The sequence below is a fragment of the Diuraphis noxia genome, unplaced genomic scaffold (assembly GCF_037042655.1).
Source record: "Diuraphis noxia isolate RWA-SAM2 unplaced genomic scaffold, SU_Dnox_SAM2 contig0001, whole genome shotgun sequence".
NCBI classification, from domain to species: Eukaryota; Metazoa; Arthropoda; class Insecta; order Hemiptera; family Aphididae; genus Diuraphis; species Diuraphis noxia.
The window spans coordinates 29,321,812-29,344,292 of record NW_028301711.1 but is presented as its reverse complement, the minus strand read 5'-3'; the positions used below and the strand labels follow the sequence as shown (position 1 = coordinate 29,344,292).

Below are 22,481 nucleotides of genomic sequence, written 5' to 3'. Positions count from 1 at the left end.
AAACCACCCCCAAAGTTTGAAATCGAAGCATTATTTCGACTAGTTATGCTGTACACAGACACGAAAAAAAAAAAACACACATCATTGTAAAATCGGGTGTCAGTTAAAATCGCGAAAAAATAATCGCGAAAGTCAAAATCGCGAAAAAAAAACAGCGAAAATAAAAATCGCGAACGGTTTTAACAGCGAAAACAATAATAGCGAAAATTAAAATATTCTTTTAAATATATTTTTCACAAAAACCTTACAATACGTCAAAATACTATAAAAAAATACAATTTAAATTTGATATTTTTCCTAAAATTATAATGTGTAAGTATATGAATTTAAAATATTTGAAAAATTGAATAAATAAATAATAAGAAATACAATAAATAATTATTAAATTTGATACTTTAAATTATAGGCAACACCCCTTAGGTATTCTAGTCTGTCTCTATTGTCGTAGTCATTAACTAATTCTTTAAGTGTATCCCTTTTGCGTTTTCTGGATGGTTCAACAGTACCCGCTATGTTCTGATTTATTTTCATTTCATTTAGGCTTTGTTCCTTTTGAATTGCTTCAATAAATTTCCATATTGTTGGATTACATGAACTCAATAAGTTATTAAAGCCTCTATGCCATCCTTCAACATAATTATTTGTTCTTGGTAAACCAGATATAGTAGACCTAAAGCAGTTCCACAGTGAAATAGGGAATCTGGGATTTCTCCTTCTACGTCTATTTGGACGACCAATCCATGTATCCTCAAAATAGGAAATAAGTGGTTCTAACACGTCTTCATTATTAGTGTAATACGTACTTTCACACAATGTTTCAAATGCGTCAATTACGTCATTTTCCGGAACAAAAGCCAAGGCAGACAAGTAACGGACTTGCAATGAAAACTCTGAGTCTGCTTTATACTTGTCTACCATTCCAGAAATAGTTTGGATTTTTCGCCAAACACATTGTGTTTGATGAAAAAAACAGCCGTTTTGTTCAGTATTTGGAAATTGTATTTTAAATGCGTTTAATGAGCTTTGTTCAAAATCAGTCATTATTGTTTTTGGATTTAAATTAATATTATGTGTTTTGATTGCCGAAAATAACCTTTCATATGAACTTTGCGTTTTATCTGGCATTAAAGCGAAAACTACTGGTATTACCAAATTATGCTTTATAACATGTATTGTGTATACTTGTGTAAATAATGGAGGACAAGACTTAAAAGTTCCATCTGCAAACCAATGATCAGATTTAGACAGTAAATCTAAATTTTCTTTCGTAGCAAACACTAAAATCCGACTTTCAACTGGTTCAATGTCATTAATTAAAAATGTACGACCATCAATAGTTTGGGAATATTTATCGGGTATTGTTATATCTGTGATAGTAAATGGGTTAGACGGAGCAGAACTATTAATTTGTCGTATGCGACACAAAGTGCGTTTAATATAACTTACTGGAGGGAGAGCTCCGTGAACGGCTTGTGAACACAATGTTGAGGCTTCTGAAACGATCTGATGTGGATTATCTTGAGATGACAGAGCTCGAGTTTTCATTTCGTCTATACAAACACGTATTTCAAATTCTAAATTTGAAATAGTATGGTTATGTTCACTAGGTCCTTTTACAATTTCGTCGTTTCTTAAATTAAGGCGCGATTTACATAGTTCTTCAGTACATCTCCAATACACGGTATTTTTATATTTTTTGTCTAACCTATATAAATAACCATTATATTTAAGTAAATTTTTGTTTTTTTGACTTTTTATAAACTCCATTGCGAAATTGTTACGAGTGAATAATACTGTACGAATATGGCAACGGCGAACGGACGAAATGCGGACTGGTGTGACTGATGATTTGTACAAAGTACAAAATGACATTGATTATCTATTGGTATCATTATTATTATTATTTACTATGACAAAGCTTGACAGTTTTTAGGTTTAACTTCGGCTTATCTTTATTACGTGATCCAAAACGCAAGATTACAAAATTACATTATTGATTATCTATATTACTATTATTATAAAAGTATACCCACTAACGAAAATAATTTCTTACTTGTCGCTATTATTGTTTTCGCTGTTAAAACCTTTCGCGATTTTTATTTTCGCTGTTTGTTTTTCGCGATTTTGACTTTCGCGATTTTTTTTTCGCGATTTTCACATGACTCGTAAAATCAATACATTCATCACTTCGTTCAGAATCTAATAGGCTATGGGTACCATTTTTATAATTATTATAATTTATAATGATATATAGTGAAGGTTGGGAAGTGGTATATATATTATATATTTTTTATGAAATAATTTTAATAGACAATTATTTCTTTTCTTTATTATTACTGTCTTATATTTTATAATAATATTATGGCACCCCATTTTAAATGTTATACAGGTATGGAATTTATAATCTAATTGGAACTACGCGACATTGCATTTTAAGTTAATTATAGCTAGTATTATTATTAGGTAGATGAAATCAAATGTCAACTTTTTTTACATAATACATGTATATTAGATTTTTTTATTGAAATAAGTTCTGTTACCATTCCTAATAAAGATAAATAAATTACTCTATAGGTAATAGGACGTACTTAATCAGCTATACATTTCACAGACGTCATAAATTATAATATACAGGAAAGCTTCTTGTCTGGCTTTTAATTGTTATATGAATTTTAAAATTGTTCTTAATTAGGTAGTTTTATATTTTTGTTATATGTCATATTAGGATATCACAATTGGTACCTATAACTACATCAGTTAATATTATGGAATTTGTGGATTCCACAATATGCATTTAACAAAATTGTTTAAGTCAACAATATTTATGTAAAACAATTTTGTATTTTATAGAAACTAAACGACATATGTGACATATCTTTCCGTAACACCAGCTGTCCTACGTATATAGATATAATTTATTGATTGAGAATTAGAGATGATAACTATGTTGAAATCGTATATAGGTAGTTTGCCACAAATGGCTCATAAGTCATATAAGCCATAGTGACATACCCAGTATAATATTATTAAACAAAAACTTTTTCATTCAACCTAGAATATTTTGTCGAATGTGCCGATGTATTTTCGTAATACCTATAATTTATTTTTGGTAAGAATTAAAAAAAGTATTAAAGTATTAAGGAACATAATACAATATTCATCAAGGATAAAAATTACATTATGAAGAATCGATTTTTTAATTGGTTCATATACAAATTTAATATTAATTATTGATTGTTATAAACCATTAAGAATTCGAGAAATAAAATTTACTATTTGTATACCACAGCTATTTATCTAGTATAATATATATATCCGTTATACCTTGGAGTAATATGTTAATCATCCAATTCTATTGTATAACAGCAGTGTCAAACTCAGAGAAAAATATTTTTATAGAGTTATACTCGTAATGTAGGTGTAAAAAAAACTAAATCGTTGTATAAATAAAATTAACGATAGGTATACATATTTTTGTGTTGTATTACCTATAACATTTGTTTTAGTTTTTCTCATAATTTTTTTTAGACCTCCCCCTCTTGTATTTGTCACCGTAATTACTAAATTAAATTTAGTGTAGATTTAGTGATATTTGTTTATACTTTTGCATGTATCGATAATATTTATTAAGACATTACTTATAAATATATCATTATTTAAATACCTAAATGAGTAAATTATTGCTTTTGATACATCATATAAGAGTTTATAGTTTTGTCGTGTATCTATCTACATAATTTTATGTACAATATATTAAAGTATACCTATGTACCTACTATTTATTTGATGAACAAAATCAAAGTATTGAGAACAATCGAAAATGCTTAAGGATTTCAGTCTTTATTATTATTATGTTGGCGCCATCTACATGTGAAACTTGATTTCACCCCGAAGGGTTACTTCTAGCCAATTTGCCACTAGACCTCACCCTCGGCATCGAACAATGAAAATTATACTACAAAAGCTCGTCGTGCTAATAATGCATTGCAGTCTACAAGTGAACAAATATTTATATTCAAGACCAAGAAGAAAACGTTTTATTTAGATTGAAATTCAGAACGTACACTATCAATATAGATTACAAATATGATAATATATCTATCTTATTTAAGAAATGTTTCATAAATTGATACATAATTATGTAGTTCTATAAGTGTAAACATATACTCGTAGACAGCATTGTACCTACATATTATCATTATCAATTATTATTATTTTAGTATTATATGTCAACATTTTGAATATCTTATATTTGTAATGTTATCAAAAATATTACTCATTCCAAAAAATATACAATCCGACACCAAATTTGTAACGGGTAAGCCACTTTGCTTTAAAAGTTTCTAAAGTGCCATATACTCGTATAATTCAGTTATTTATTCTAATGTATTTTTGTGTTATATTTATAGTAATACCGACCATGTAGGTTATATAGTTATAACCTATCAATAACAGTAATATATATAGTATCTACGTGACTACGTATAACGTACCTACAAATTGTATAACTGTATAACTGTGTAAATAGATTACCTAGCTGTATAAATAGTTTACTATTTTTATATTATTGTAATTTATTATATTAATTTAATTTTTATCAATAATTTTTTGAGTAACAAGAAAATAACTAAAATTATTATAATTTGAACTTCAAATGTCTAAAAAAGAAAAAAATAACGTGCATAAAAATAGATAGATATTTTAATTTCTGATAAAAAATTTTCAAGAAAATATATGTGTTATTTTCAAGCCATGGCTATATTGAGATTTAAAATATAATAATATTCACATAATAATGTCCAACTTTTGATGAATTTTAAACGCCCGTAAGAAATTTGTCCTACCCATGTAATTTTGATAGTTTAAATTGCAAATAATGGATATAAATATCTATGTGTATTGAACATAATATAAGTGGCTAATAGTGAAAAGTTTCAATTTTCTATTCAATTAAAACATTTTAAATAAAAACAAAATAGCCTCATAAGCTCATCGTAAAAATATCCAATTGGCAATTACATCATACATATCTATAAAAAATTATGTGAATTTACGCTACAATAAGAACTACTTAAATTAAATTATTAATCCTTAGGTATTAACACTTAATAATTTTGTACCATAAAAAAATGAGTTTTTATAGTTTTGACTTCAAACTTATATTTCTAACGATTAAACAAACATAATAAAAAATTTTAAGTAAAATTGTTTATATATGAGATATCAATAGTCGAGTTGCCGACAATCAAAATAATGTAATGAGTAATTCGGCTTAAAACATGATTTTATCTTGCAGCGTTAAGTGAAAATCGTGCATTTTCACATTTCTGAAATAAGTGTACGAATATAATTAGATACGATCAATGACAAAATGCTTAATCGACCAAACTCATTTAGAATGCGTTAAAAGAAACGAAGGGTAGGTACGTCTGTATGTATAATATATACTCTTTTTGACAGTTATTAACTTAATAAACGCCCATCCACCCAGTTCACATTTTGCCAATAAATACTCCGAACCGTTTTAAAATTAAATTATGTTTATGTAGGTACTCTTTTTTTTTTCCGAATACTGCACAGTGTACACGCCTCTTAACACTACAGCTTTTTCCCCATTGCAAAATGTAACGAAAAAAAATACTATGTAACTTGACTAAGCACAAAAAACTGCATCAATATACGTGTTATACGATATAGTATACGGGAAAAAATACCTTCAGTGAAATATTCAAAAATAATAATATAATGATATATAAATATTAAAAATAATTAATATTTTTTTCGACCAACGAATCAAAACAAATACTATATTTATTATTTATAAACGCAACACTCATTATTAGTGTTTTTATTAAACAATTTTCGATTTTGACATACTTTTAACTCAAGTTTTATAACTGTTACTTGAAACAATAAAATATAATTTCTACGGATGATACAAGATAACAAGAATTGTTTTATAATTAAAAACAGTATTAGAGTTAAAATATATGGGAATTAAAAATTTATGAAATACATAAGAGGTAAGTAGATATATAATTATATAAAATAGGTATTATGTTATCATTTATATGCATATGACATATTATATATTTATGTAACCCAATGACCTGTCACCAAAGGTGTTTCGTGTTAATAAAAAAAAAAATTGTATATTTATAATATTTATACATATACATTTCATAATATTGTTGTACATGTGTGGTAAAAAGGAGCAAAATAATCCAAAATTGGCAAATCGAGCATTTTAGAACTAAAAAAAAAACAAATATGCAACACTATTTTAGACATGGGGTGGGTAGATTAAATGTATTGATTTTCCAATGATATTTGATTTTAGTTTTATTGTAATTTAAAAGTTTTATTTCCGAGTACATGAAACTTGTGAAATATATTATTATATTTTATACATGTATACAATGAAATTTTCAAATGCATTTTGAGCAAAAATTAATTTAACCTACTGTAGCTTTAATACCTAATAGTAAAATAATCTGCTTTAATCATAAACTATATAATTATAATATATATTATTATAAAATCATAAAATTATAAAATATAATTAGTAACATAAAAAGCTGACAGACCACCTACGCTCAGAATTGTTTTTCGTAAACATTGATTTAATATAGAATGGCCAAAAAATAAAATATTTAACAATATAATAAATTATTATTATTATTATTATTATTATATTGACTTTTTATCTTTTAATCGAGGATATTTATTATATAGTAAATATACTATTATATATATGGTTTACGTCACCGACAACAATAAATGCAACAATAATTATGGTAAAAACAAAAATCCAAAAATCCAATAAACAACTGAAAAGTATAGACTCTTATGTTATTCTATACAATCATGTCATACAAAAATAAAGACAAAAAACTTTTTTTTATAAAATTAATTTCAAAAATTATAAATTAACATTAAGTTATGCAAAGTTCCTAATTAATATGAGAAAGATTTGAAATTACGGGACAAAAATCGTCCCAAGAGAAGTTTTTCAGAACATCAGGAAACAAAACCGAAATAAAGGAAAATCCTGTATAAAACAGGACGTACCTATGGCGTAACCTTAATTTAATATGATTGAATTCAAATTTAACACACCATTACAGCTCATTACAGTTACTTCTATAGACACCAAATGTACAGCAAAAGTAAGATTGGTAGTAGACCGGTAGGAGATTTCCATATTTTATTTATGCACTTTTCTAATTCCCCAGTATTTTTATACCTACATATAATTTGTTTTTTTTTCTGAAAAATATCACTTATATACCATTGGATATTTTAAATTTTATAATAAATTTTTTTTTTGTTAATCGTTTTATTTACAATCTATACAATATAATTAGTATAATAAGTAAATTACTAAATTAGATACAAGAATTAATAACAGGAGTAGGTAACGTTTATGGCCAGGTAATAAGCCGCAATGCCACCTGATCAGGTAGTTTATAATAATACTTATAAACATTTTTTTTTTGTATTTCCACCTATCAATAAATGAATTAGTGCATTTAAAATTAACCTGATCTTTAGCGCATTATCATGTATGAGAAAATACGTTTTACATTTTTTATTTTCTAATTTTTGGTAGGTACCTTCAATTTGGGCATACCATTTAAAATGCCTTCACGTGCTACCTCAGTGGAACGTTTGAAATGGTTGGCCATCCCTAAAATAGGTATGTGCTACTCGTTCATTGGCCTTAGAGATAGTTCAATATTCAGTGGCCAAATTATTAATACGTGGTCATCTGCATGGGAAGTGAGTACCTATACAAATGCACAAATTTCGTAAAAAACCATTCGAAATTTTCGCTTTTGATGTTTTTTAATGAGCATTTGTTTTGTTAAAAAACTAAACAAAATTATATTATTGTTATATCATACCTATTATGTATTTGGACATTAATATCTGTTTTGTGGTCTGATTTAATGGTTACAAAACGAAGTAGGTATTTATTATATTGTAATTAGAAAAAGGATTTTGAAGTTTTTTAAACTCATTATTGTTATTAATAAATATTGATATGTAATTCCGGACTCTCATATTTATCTTCGGATCGTCATAAAAGTATAAAACCATTGGTTTTGTAGAATAAATACCTAGTATGAATTGTATTTTTAAAAACATATTTTAGCAGAACATGATTCCATAAAAAATATTATACAGTTTTATGTGACATAATAGATTAAAAATAAATATAGTGTTGAATAATTATTAATATAGGAATTAAATGTATGTATAATAAGATATTGTTTGTTTTACATCGATATAAAACTTTGGAAAGCTTTACGTTTCTTCTCATCTCAAATTTGAGGTTTACCCATAAATAAAAAATGGCCTTTATTTCAAAAAGTTAGGCGTAATATATTAAATATTGACGTTCAACATATACACGTTGCGCAGTATATATATATATTTATATATATAATATCCATGCCACTGATTAAATACTAAATCGACCGGCAATGTTTTAAAAGACGAACAAGGGGGGTAAAAGAAGGGTTTTTCAGTATAATAATATTTTTGAACCTTTGATAGTCAATTTCTTATCCCGACTAAACGCAGAGTGTGCGAAGTGGGGGGGGGGGGGGGGGGGTGGGCGGGCGATGCGATGGGAAGAAATTGTTACACTCTTTGATGTTGGATGAAATTGGGTGCATGATGCCGCAGCAGCACAGTTCTATATACAATGCGTATTATGTATATACCTATATTATATTGTATGTTCACGTCCACTCCCCCTACAGCACTACCGCATACAGTGCCCGAAAAGGGGTTGTAGATTTTTGTCGGTTCAGCCCCGGAAGCTTAAAACGATTCAACAGATTATAGACTTTTACTTGGCCAACGGGCTTTTTCATTTCAGACATTTGCATAGCAAAGAGTTCGAGCCAGCGGTTTCATGTACGCCGATCTCAGCAGATATATATATATATATATATATAATATACACTTAAACAGCTTGAAATGTACACACATACACTAGGATATTATAATATATATTATAATTTCGAGTATTTTTATGGTTTGCAACGTCGGTTTTTGAGTCTACACATGACGCGTGTTTAATAATTTTTGTATATAAATCTCGCATAAATCAGTTTATTATGGAAAGTAAAATTTAATATAGGTAGGCCACGAGTATATGTTGGAACTGATCACAACATAAATGGAGATTGACAATATTATTTTGGTGTTAATATGAATGTTTTATGTTAAATTTATCTCACCATATTATGATATTGTAGTTACGTTGTTTATGAAAATGTTTGAATAAAATAAAAATATTTTCAAATGATAATGGTTATTTACTTTTTGTTGACGCCTACCGAGTTAGATATATTAAAAATTGGTTATAGAGTTTACTTTTTTTTAAATTAAATATATCATACTTATAAAAGTTAAAAGTCCTCATAATATTTAACTTGGACGCTTATTACAATTATTTTAACTGAAATCAACGAGAAAGGAATTCAGTAAAGGTTGATTTATGGTTTTTATTTAAATTATTAACTGCAGTATTCATTTAATGGCTGGAATTTGTTTGAGGGTTATATTTTGACCCTTAGGATTACAAAGTAGGTCAAATAATTTATTTTATTAACCTTAGTATTTCAAAAACTAATGGGAAAATGTTGACTTGATTATTATGTAATATGTGGTATTACACAAATGATTTAAATATTGATCCAATTGTTGAATTGTTCCATTTACGTCAGAGATACAAAATGTATGCTAAAAATAATTATATCTTATGCGCAGTCACTAATTTATAATTATCAATGTATATAAGCGGTCATATTATTTTCGGTTACATGGAAAAAACGTATTTCATTAAATACACATGTTTGTTTTATTCCAGTTAAACTCACTTTATTAATTTCTATATCTGAATTGTATATGTGTCAATGTTTCGAATTTTAGGTATCATCTAATTGATCTATTTGACTATATGGCGTTCAGTTTTAGACAATTTACAAAGCCGACAAGGATATAATGAGCAACAAAACTCTCTGTAAAACCTAAAACAGAATGTAAACTTAAATTATCTCTCAATATTAGACCAAGGGAAAAGAAAACACAATATAAATTATCTTTTACGTTAATTACAATGCCAATATTTTTTTTAAAGTTTAATTGATTAATGATGTGCTTGAATATAGCATGGTTTCCAAATTCTGTTTCATCATATGATTTAAACAACCTTGCTAAAAATATGTATTGTTTATTGAAGACGATAATTCAGGTGGCAGACAAGGTAATGAAATATATAAAGCCCCAAGTTTTTGACTTTCAGAATGACTACCAAAAGGATTTGTAATTTCGAAGAAGTCAAAAAATAAAAAAATAGGCAAAACAATTTTACTTGGATTTTTTTTAGTTTAGAGAGTTTGGAGTTCGCATAAAACTACTAATACAATTACTTGATTCGTTTTATTATAGTAATAAATAAATTTGAATTTTCTAAAATAATGTTTTATACATATTTAGAGGTATATCAGACATTTCAATTAGTTTTGGTTTTAAGATTACACGCCAATACACGGCCAAGTTCAAGTCTATTATATTATTTAACCATTGACCTACATCTACCATGACAGGTTTAACCAAAACACCTCTTCTTCAAAAGCTTTGAAACATATATGTTCTGTTTTTACATCAGTGAATGGACTTGAAAGTAGATCAAACATAGATATTTCTTATAGATGATATTTCTTTTATTTGATCTGAACTAATTGACTTTAAACCATCCATATATTTTTTTTAAGACATGTAAAAATTAATTATTAAAATATTTAACATTATCAAACAAAACTTGAACTTCTTTCCTAGGAATAACTCCATTACTACACCACTTGGCTGCTAGTAAAAGTGTATTGGTTTTCAAAATTTGATTTAACTTTTCTATACATATTAAAGGTATATAAATTGTATTATTAGATCTATTACTTATTAGTTATTAGGTATGTTTTCATATTGAGTTTCAGTATGAACAGCAGTAAGCACATTTAAAATTGTGTCTAAGCCTTGGCCTATATCAAAAGTTTAACTTTAACTATTATTTCCTTGTTGATTCATGTGATTTTTATATGAGTGTAAATTACTAAAACTACGAAAACAAAATTGCGTTCATTACACTTAAATTCAGATATTGACTGACGTGAAAAATGTTTAAATGAACAAAAAGATGGTTATTACATTTGAAAGTTTTCTTAAATAGGAAACAAGACACCATTATGATGATTTATAGCAGGTATTAATTTATTAGGCGTTTATAAAAATATATAAAATAAAAGTATAGATTTTTGCTGTAGTAAATTTTAAAGTAAATAAAAAATTAATAACTGAAATATTAAGAAAACATTTTTAGAAGTCACTTTTTTTTTAAATTAATTCATTAAATATTTGTCATAACTTATGAAAAAAATTAAAAACTATGTCCAACGAATAATTTAAAAATAATTTAAGTAATTTATCAAAGTTTTAACTGAAGGGAAATGTTTGTCATTTTTGTCATCATGAATTTCAAAAAAATACTGTTGTATAAAAGTCCAGACGTGCTGTAATTCGATTGGATATTGTAAGTTTGAAGCATGATAATATTTAAAGCACACGTCTATAGCCTTTAGAGGAGTTTCTAATTTATAATAATTATTATTTATGACCGTGTATAATTTGATAGGTGTATGATTAGAAGAATGGTCTTCTTGGTATGCATCTATGCTGTATCCAACAATAATTACTTATGGCTGTAAGGAAGTTCCAAATTGTATAGATTTGTCCACCTTTTGAGTGTGGCTAGTCCTTAATTCATATTCATTCTATAATAATTAAAAAATAAATAATAATTTCAGTTACTTTTAATTTAAAGAATACATCAAAATGTCACAAGTGTATACTTGTATTAAATTACTAGCAAATATTCAATAATAATATTATTTTAATTTTGTTAATATGGAAATAATTATAAAGTAATTGGTTGAAATAAAAATAGTATCAATAAGGCTGCAATGATATCATTACCTAGGTAGATATTAAAAACAATTATAAGCAATTATCCTTATTAGTTATAATATACATATGAGTATATGACATAATGTTAAATAGTTTACTAGACTTGGAAGGATTTTTAAGTTCATGTAGTACTAAAGTTTCTTGTACGCCAAATTTAATATTGTGTTTTTCAACATATTGTACTAATTTGACAATAAACCCATCAGACTTAAATAACAATGTTTTTTTTATCCTGATATGATTTTTCAAAATCAATTTCAATCTATATAATAAAGAAAATATAAAAATTAAAGAAAACTGAATGAAAAATTGTATCATCATATAAATACAAAAATTGTTTGAGCCTGTTTTTTGGAGCAATGAATTATTTTATTTCGATTTAAAAATTATCAAAGGTGAAATATTACAACTTATTTACCAACAGGTAGCCTGTTGGTTTTTTAAAGCCGGATAACTATGCGTTTCTAAAAATTCCTTCTTAGTTCTAAAATTAGAGGTTTCTTGTCAATATTTGAACAAAATATGTCCAGGCTCAACATTATTTTTAAGCCATTAAATTCTGTCTTCATAATTTATTTCAAATAATAGTTTATTTTATTTTTTAAATAGTTGATAGCTGTAGGTAGACCTCATTGAAATAATTAAAATAAAAACAAGTGGTAAGTAGGTACTTGCATCATCGACTACATTACTTCTGTCATTTTTTAATCTCTTTTTCTATATTACAGTATTTATCATACAATTTCCCTCTAGTTGGAATTTGTAGTTGTCCAGTTCTACAATATGGTGTACCTATAATATGCGTTCTTAGATTCAGTAGGAAAAATAATTTCTATAGCTTAACATGGAATGTATGGTTATAGAATTAAAGTTATTTTTAAATAGATACTATTTTATTATTGTTTACCTTCTGCTAGGTAACAGTAAAGATTTTGATTTAGTAATTTGGTGATTTGGTTCAGTTTGTAATTCATGTTAGACTGATATGGATGTTTAAGAGTTTATGATAGCACTATTTAAAATGCCTTTTGTCGCGTAAAATTTCAATATCATTAAACTGTCTTGGTATTTACTCAAAATATCCTTTACAATGATCCCTTAGAAAAAATGTATAGACTTAGTTCTTTGACTTTTATAAGAATACAGAGGTAAAACTATTTATACCTTTTCAGAATCAATAATAGGTATCATTTTTGTCATTCTAGTTGAAGCAGTCATACTTTCTAAAATTATTTTGTAAATATTAATTGTATTTTCAATTAAGTGGTTTATGTTTATAAGATTTGAAACTTATAAAAAAATGTAATTAACACTTGTTGGCACATACCATCGATCAATGTATTGGGTCCATACATAATAATCAGAGATGATGGTATTAAAATTAAAGTGTCATTATCCATTTCAAATGGTAAATTCTGAATATCAATACATCCTCCTACGTTATCAGTAATATTGACTTCTGAAACTAATATTATGAATACCTAATTAAATTACCTACTCAAAGGTAGTAGGTACCTAAGCAGATAAATTTGGCTAGTTATTAAAAATATAAATACATGGCGTTCCAAGATTATCTTTAATAAAAATATTATGACTGTGTACATCTTTGTTAACTTTCTGTAGGGATTTAAAATAAATGAAACTTAAAAAAAAAATTAATCAGCATTAAATAACATTAGGTAGGTGTATGTAACCTACTGCACCTAATGTAAAAATAATTAATTTTTACTGCCTGCTCAATAATATAGATATAACTATCCTTTATAACATAATTAATACATACTTTATCTACCTACATAAAAATATTCAATTTAATGAACTTAAGTATGATTCTACTTATTTGATTTTCTTTAAAATTAACAAATTGAATAAAAAAAATTAGATCGTCTATCAACTTTTGGTATAAGTTCTTTAATCATAGACTCGGTTAAAGTCATAAATTGCTCATGCCTAATTTCTTCTTCTGAAATATATAGATACGTATTAAGTTAATGTATTATATATATTAATAACTAAGAAATATAAATTAAAATGCTGTAACAAATAATTGTACCAGTCTTGTGTAGTAGGCATGGGCGTCCATTGGAGGGCAAGATGCCCCCCCTGAACAAAAAGTAATATGAATCAACTGTACCTATATATATATATATATATATATATATACATATATCACAATACAAATATAACATGCATATTTACATTCATATACAACATTAAATCTTTACTATCTTACATTTGAGATTATTTTTATTTTGACCCTCCTTAACATTTTACCAATGGGCGCCTGTGGTAGTAGGTATCTAATATAATATCAAAAGGATTCTTAAGAAACATACCACATATTTAATTTGATTTTTAGTTTTTCAAAGGTTAAAGTATTAGTATTAGCCTTAGACCACAAATACAAACATTGTACAAATAATTATTTTGTACTAAAATATTTTGTACAATATTGTATTTAACAAATATTGTTAATGTTTTTAATAAGATTATAAAATAATTAATCGATGATAGATTCCTATACATAAGAAGATAATAAAAGATTATATAGATATATTAAATATTTAAGTAAAGGCTACAATCACAGATTATATAAAACACCACAATACTCATATAATCATAATCACAAAGCTCAACATGATCCATTAGTCATTACTCCTTTTTATATCTTACATGTCACTAATAATTACTTAGCAAACAAGCAATAATGCTAAAAGACAATTAAATTGCCAATTTTACTTTTAAATGACACTAGTTTGTGTGATTTCTATTGAATATTGTTACCATTGTAAACTTACCTAACTTGTTGTTTGTTGTATGAGCCTATAATCTATATTGTATATATAAACTGTATATCTACATATTCGGGGGGGAAAGGACTCAAACCATGAAAATATATTAATTTAATTTAATAATGTTACCATACAATAAAAACTTGGTTGAAGTTATATTCCATACTTCATATTATACTATACCTAAGCACCCTAACTATGCTATTTCATAACCAATAACTAGATAATATAAATATTAAATGTATTAACTTACTGTTAAATAATTCAGCAGTATCTTCAAATCTCCATTCGGACAAAATATTTTTTGTGAAGTGGTCCATTACAATAATTTCACGATCAACAATTTGTTAACTGACTAATAGTCTCAAGACAAAAAACACTAGGTATACACCATAGTACCATATGTATGTTAAAAATGTATTTTATGCAGACACGCAAAAGAACGAATAACTTACTACAAACAAAAATGACAAATTGACAATATATTAAATAATGGTTATTGACATTTGGCTGTTTTGCTGGTGCAATGTGGTGTGGACCGCGGGTCGCGGGTTCAAGAAACCAGTGAATTAGGTACGAGATACAACGTCGGTTGATAAAAAGTAAACATGTTAAAAGGAAGAAAACCCGCACAAATTGGAAATACTGATATTCTTGCTTTAAAAATAGCAAAATTAGCTATACGCCAATTACACCTTAACGTTTATTTTAAGAAAAAAAAAATAATAGAGACAACTAAACAATCTAGTGAACATTTTAAACGACCACGTAATTTTAGTTGCTTCAACTAAATCTATTAATAGATCAATTTCATTGTTCAACTTTATTATTCTGGTTCGGTTAACTATAATCGATTTAGAATAGGTACGTTCCAGTAAATCTAACAAAAATTTGTTACTTCAACTATATCTTTGCCAACTAAAAATATTTAGTTTTTTATTTTTTTCCGTGCATCTACCAGCTAATATTTGATATGTATATTTTAATCTGATTCGAAGAATAAGACTGCTACGTAGTGCGTAATTCTTCTAGTATTTCCAATTTTAAACATTATTATTAATACATTCGAAACTATAATATAATTTCTTTGAGTTAAATGGAACCAGAGAAGTTATGGTTTCTTTTTTTAAATTCCGTATTAACTATATAAATAGATGTGAATATTCAGACACACTAATTACTAAATGGATATATAATATTTATATGTATATATAATTAGCATTAAAATAGCCAATCTGTTATAAGTACAGCCGTACAGGCATATACCTAAATTATACAACATGATATTTAGTAAATTATTAAGTTCATGAAATGTAAATCAATTTGAAAACAACATTTGAATTCACATCTACTTTAATCTTTGAAACTATATATATTAATATAAAACCGATTTAAATTTTAAGCTCAAATTTTTTTAAACAATATCAATCTATGTAAAAATCTAGAACTAATTAGAAAAGAATTAACTATAATAAACCGACTCCGTATTGACCATACCCACCTAACGCACAGATAATAGATGAGTAAAAACACGAATCTTTATTATGCGACACATGTAGCATCCTTCTAAGTTCTAACGGAATACCACATCATCACTGAATGCCACCAATATAACCAATTCCAAATCTCCGAACCAATTTTCCAAGCACTAGGATTAAATCCACAGGACATCACAAGAAACTTAATTTTATTTACAAATAAAATAATAACAGAATTGTGTAATCTAATTTAATTTAAAAAAAAGCGGGTAAATGGGTATCGCTCTGCTCAGTGGCGGCTTGAACTTTTTTTCCCTCGAATCACGTTTAATATTTTTACACCACCCACCCTAAAATATAGTTATTAGTTATTACTTATTATTGTACATTATCTGCTGAGTACACAAATTATATTTATTATTTATAATTTAATATTTAAATACCAACCTACAAAAATGGTCCAATCTACCTTTTCCAACTATAAGACCTACCCACCCAACTACCCATTAATATTTTTGTGAATCACGTGATTCAAATATACTCCCTTCGAGCCGCCACTGGCTCTGCTGTACATTAGGGGATGGGGTGGACCTCTGACTAGGGTAGGTTAAATTTCAATGCAATGATAGGTATCATTGTATACGAAAAACGATTTTGAACAGAGACTGTTTATCTGTCTAGGATATATTATAGATTATTAAAAATTTTAAAATCTTAGATTTAAAAAGACAATTTTTTATGAATTTTTAGGATAAAATGATTTACGAATTTTCGTGATATTTACGTATGTTGTCAAAATTAAAATTTGAATGCTTGTAAAAAAAATTTGTGATTATATATTTATTTTATTTTTCAACTGCTATTGTAAAAATATGATAGGAGCCTTGTATTAAATTTTCAAACCTTAGATTTAAAAAGAAAAATTTTTATGGATTTCTATCTAAGATAATTTGAACATTGCAGTAATTTTTACGTATTTAGTCAAAATTTGAACTTTAAATGCTTATAAAAAAAAATCGTAGGTAAAGAAAATGCCAATCTTAATAACTGGTGAAATTTTTGAGTATCTACGACTTATACTTTTTGAAAAATAACGTCTTTATCGTTCTATCGTCTATCGTTTGAGGATAAATCGTTATCGTTACGCTATTTCGTAAAAATTTAAAATTCAAACGCACTTAAAAGTTTTCCTATAATGATGCTTCGAGTTTTCTCTATACCTACTTGAAGGAAAACGTATGGAAAACTTAGTGTTGTATTCTTAATCCTTAGTTATAAACACAAACATTTTTATGATTTTTCAACTTCAAAATTACTTGCAAATTTTCGCATTTTCGACAGATTTCGTAAAAATTTGAACTATTAACGTTTATAAAAAAAAATTGTGACTAACGATTTTTAATTTTTTTTTAGCTACAATTAGAACAACTCATAAGGAACCTTCTATTAGATTTTCAAGTTTTTTTGGTCGTCCAACATTTTTTTACCGGCACTTCAAAAAAAAATTCTAAAAAAAATTGAAAATTTCAGTGGTTTATAAATAACTCAAAAAAGTCAAAACATTTATAATTAAACTGTATATAGATAACACTAACATAAACATTTGTTGAAAATTTCAAGTATTTACAGTGATTAGTTTTTGAATTACAACCATATAAGAAAACCGATTTGGTCGAATACTGGTTTTCGTAAAAATTACCGTTTTTCTATTATTTGTTTTTTATTTTTCTCGATTTTTTGAAAACTGTAGGAAAATGTTAACTGTTGACCTGTATAATGCACCAAGGATATTCACTTTTAGATCGGAGACCACCCCCAAAGTTTGAAATTGAAGCATTATTTCGACTATAGTTATGCTGTAAACAGATACAAAAAAAAACTGTCTACCGCCGTGTAGGAACACACGTACCTTTATTTTTCGTGTAGGAACTTATACATCACATATGTAGGAATTAACGTATGTAATTGTCTACTTATTACTCTCTTGTAGAAATTTACGATTCCCCATCTAAATCGGCTGCGTACGAGTTAATTTCCGGGAAAGTACCTGTTTACCTACACCAATACCGTTGAGTTGATTACCGGGTCATTATATTTTTTTTTCAATGTTTAGTAAAATATTTAGCCTATTAGCATAAATCAAGAAACATCACGAGGAGTTTGTCTGACAAGTTTCTCAAAAATGTTGTTTTTAGTTTTTTCATATTTTGAAAATCATTCAATTTTATTTATTTATTATTTTTTTATTATATTATATTTATTAAAAAAATTATTAAAAACATTTAGTAATTAGGTAAAAAAAATACAAAACAATTTAGTAATTTGGTAAAAATGTTTATCACATCGTTTTTATAAATTGATATCTGCAGGTTTAATGAGATTAGCAACAATACAACCTACAACAATAGGGAATCAACTCATACCTACCTCTTAATGACCCGGAAATTAACTCGTACATATCTTATAATGACCCGGGAATCAACTAATAACGTATCGCGTCTAAATCAGATCTTAACTATAAAATAGTATATTACGTGTTATCGTTTGTAGTCACACTTATTTGAAAGAAAACAATAGATTTACTTACACTGCTGACCGCTATCAATTAATAACAGATCAAAACTCTTTCTCAGTTAAAAGTTGAAATATATCTTATAGATCCTTGGGATGGCGATGTTTAAGTTCTGTCTTACGCTTACCGATGTTATAAAATTCATATAAATCATTGTTTCAGATTTTACCCCGAACAAACAATTTTTAAAATTGTAGTAAGTATAGACGATCAAACTATATGTAAGAAAGATATAAATACTTAATATTATTTTATACTTAATATACTGAACTAGATACCTACTCTCTTTTTCTTGTCCGAAGTCCGACACCGGTGTTGGTAAGAATAGTTCGCGATATTTTATCCTGGTATGGAGTCATATATCGCCACGTGCAGGCTCTTATATCATGTCCCCCAACTATATATACTATAATAGATACTATAATAACTTCTAAGTTATATAATCAAAAGATATTCTATCAAATTTAGAGAATTTCCAGTACTCGAAGTGTATTGTATATGTAATTAATTAATAAAATATTCCTACTTTGTCATATATAGCATTCGGTATTATTTCTTGCAATAACAAATTTGCTATTGCTCTCTCTCTCTCTCTCTCTCTCTCTCTCTCAAAAAAAAAAAACAACACATTTTTTACAATATTAAATAATCTCTGAAAAGTGTCTTTTATTATATTATTCAGCATCATATGCAATTAAATTAGACCATTTTTAAAACACAAATAAAGGACAATTCTCTTCCACTGATATTTATTATTAAAATAAAATATTATCACTCTCATTATATTTTTAATACTCATCACTTTCATATTAAGAAAATATTTTTCTATAAATGTTTAGGTATAGGTAAATATAAAATATGAAAATAAATTAAATTAAAAATCATAGTGATAAAATAGAGTAGAGTAAACTGTAAATTATTATTTTTATAATAACTTATCACGCAAGATATTGTATATTATTAATTGATATATTATATTAGGGATGTTATAATATATTATAATATACTTACATATCAAATATAATTCAAATACCTATAATTTATATCAAATTAATCACGCTACTCGGCCATCGCCACTACTGCAGTGATAAATTATAAACAATTAATTAGGTAGGTAGTTGAAATATTTTAAGAATAATAAATTTAATTACAATAGAGTATAATCATGCATGATCTTCAAAAAATGTATAAATATACTTAATTTTCAGTATAGGTTCATAATTTTTATTTCGAGTGTAATTACCTAGCGAAGATTTAGATAATATAAAATACATTACACACGTTTTTGTAAACTTATATATTATTATAATTTATAATCTTATTTTCTTTTATAACTTCACCCTGTGATTCTTTATATGTAGTAAAAACCTAACCATGAATGAATATATATTTTTTTATAGGTATTCGTATATTTTAAACACTGGAATACCTAATTGGTGTAATATAAATTTTATATATTAAAAAATTACTGTTTAGTCATGTGTTGCATATTATGTAGGTAAACCACACATTGCGTCCTAATCGCAAAAGCGGAAGTCGGCAGTACGGTGTACGTCAGCACATTATAGGAAACGTTAACTAAACAATTTTTATTGTATACTTTTTATTGTATGGTATAGAATTAGGACATCCCTTGGACTTGAGAAATCGTTTCGACAAAAAATGTCGTCTGTTTTGTGACCACTGAAGTATTATTAAAATGATACGCAATGACTGTCGTGCTCTGGGAAACTGATCCAGACGCGTTTCACGGTCGCTGATGTCGTAAGAACATAATAATAATAATAATTAAATAACTCGAGCGAAAACTGATCCCATTCGGTTTATTCTATATAGTACGCTATAGCGATAATTACGTTCACCGACAAGCCTCGCCGACCCCTGCTCTCACACCACAAGTCGTATACAAAACGGAAAACTGAATCTGCCACACGACATCACACGATACCATACACGACGAGAGACGACCGACGGTTTCTGTTGACACGACACGCGGTGGACGTATAAAATAATGTTATACCGGGTACATCGATTGGAGGCGACCATATGTCTATGGAGGCGACAGCCACAGCAGCGTAGGCCGGCAGCATATTGTACAAGTACATGAAACTTATTATTATTATTGTATCCGTATAATATTGTTATTATTATTCTGATTATTGTGTTGTGTGGGCGGACAATGTGATTCGTCAAGGGTATATACACGACGCGCGTCATTGTTATACTTTGTACATAATATTATATATATATATATATATACCTAATGACGGTGATGATTTTGCGTATTAGGGCATACTGTTTAATATAGTGGTAATAACAATGATAATATAATTACGATAAAACATGCGTGAGAGGATTTTGACGGCGACTTTGCGCAAAAATACGTATAGTGCACTATGGGCTACGCGGTGCAGGCGAAAAGCGAGGCGCGGCTACGCGAGGACAAAAACGCGATTTGGTGGGGATTTACGATCCGGGGGTTTTTTTTTCGTTTCTCGCAACCCTCCTCCAACAACATCGTTTATTCGTGCTATATTTTTGTTATTGTTTTAGTTTTATTCATTTTTTTTCTCCCGTTATTTTGCTTTTGATGAGTTCCGCAATGGACGTGGTTGATATACAGCTGGTGGCGGCTGAGAGAAAGCCCACGAGCGCTGCGGCGCGGTGCGCGACTATGTAATAATATATGTATGTATATCGCAGAGTGCGGCAATAACAATGGGATTTTTCACCATCCCACGTCCGTTAACATATATACACACACATATAGACCCATTGTATATATATATATACGGATAAAGGCCTGAGACGACGGCGGTGGTAGTGGCAGTTGCGGCAGTGGAGATTCAGTAATCCCGGCGCGTCAAGATAGGCGATAGATGACCTTTGCAGCTGACTCGTTCTCACGATAGTTTTCCACGCGAAACGTTACCACACAGATACACATACACAAGCACAAACATATACAACATATACATAAACAACCGCGCTTTCTATCTACCCCCTCGCCGCCGACCAGAACCCAGTCATCATTCATCCCGCGAACACCCCTCGGTTTCACCCTTCACCGCCGACCATAATCTGCTGGACTAACCCTAATCTACGTCCTACCCTATAACTCCTCACTATATAGTAGCTGCCCGCACGAAACATAATATCATATACTCGTATATTCTTCATATTTGCACACCCACAAATATTCACATTCTAGGATAATTTATAAATATATAGGTATCTATATCACAATTACTTGTAAGCGAAACGCTAAAGTGTTTTAATATTGTTATACTACGATTTGACAAATAAAAATATGTGCAAATGTACCTATTGTACCTACAATATTATATTACTATACAGGAACGCCAAGTATTAAAACCTATCTAAATTGGTGTTTGCAAATCCAAAAATTCCTACCAAGATAAATTTAATATTTTTGTTTATTACGCTACATATAATAAATACATTAGGATTTAGGATATATTAAAAATATTATCATTTATAGTAAATACGTATTTAATTTATATAATCCATTTATATTTAATAAATGTTTCACTGCTTCGCGAAACTTATCGATGGTATATTTTTTTTACCGAAACTTAA

At 27.6% G+C, this 22,481-nt stretch overlaps 1 protein-coding gene across 1 annotated transcript; it reads right to left on the bottom strand.

Annotated features, from left to right (window-relative positions):
* Window positions 1–381: 381 nt before the first annotated feature.
* LOC149060524 (uncharacterized) lies at window positions 382–1,545 on the bottom strand. The gene has a single exon (XM_089229463.1). The coding sequence runs from the start codon at window positions 1,543–1,545 to the stop codon at window positions 382–384; it is 1,164 nt and encodes a 387-aa protein (XP_089085589.1).
* Between the last annotated feature and the right edge of the window lie 20,936 nt (window positions 1,546–22,481).

Bases quoted from the DNA above. Each gene is read 5' to 3' on its own strand.
- LOC149060524 (XM_089229463.1), bottom strand. From the start codon at position 1,545: ATGAAAACTCGAGCTCTGTCATCTCAAGATAATCCACATCAGATCGTT.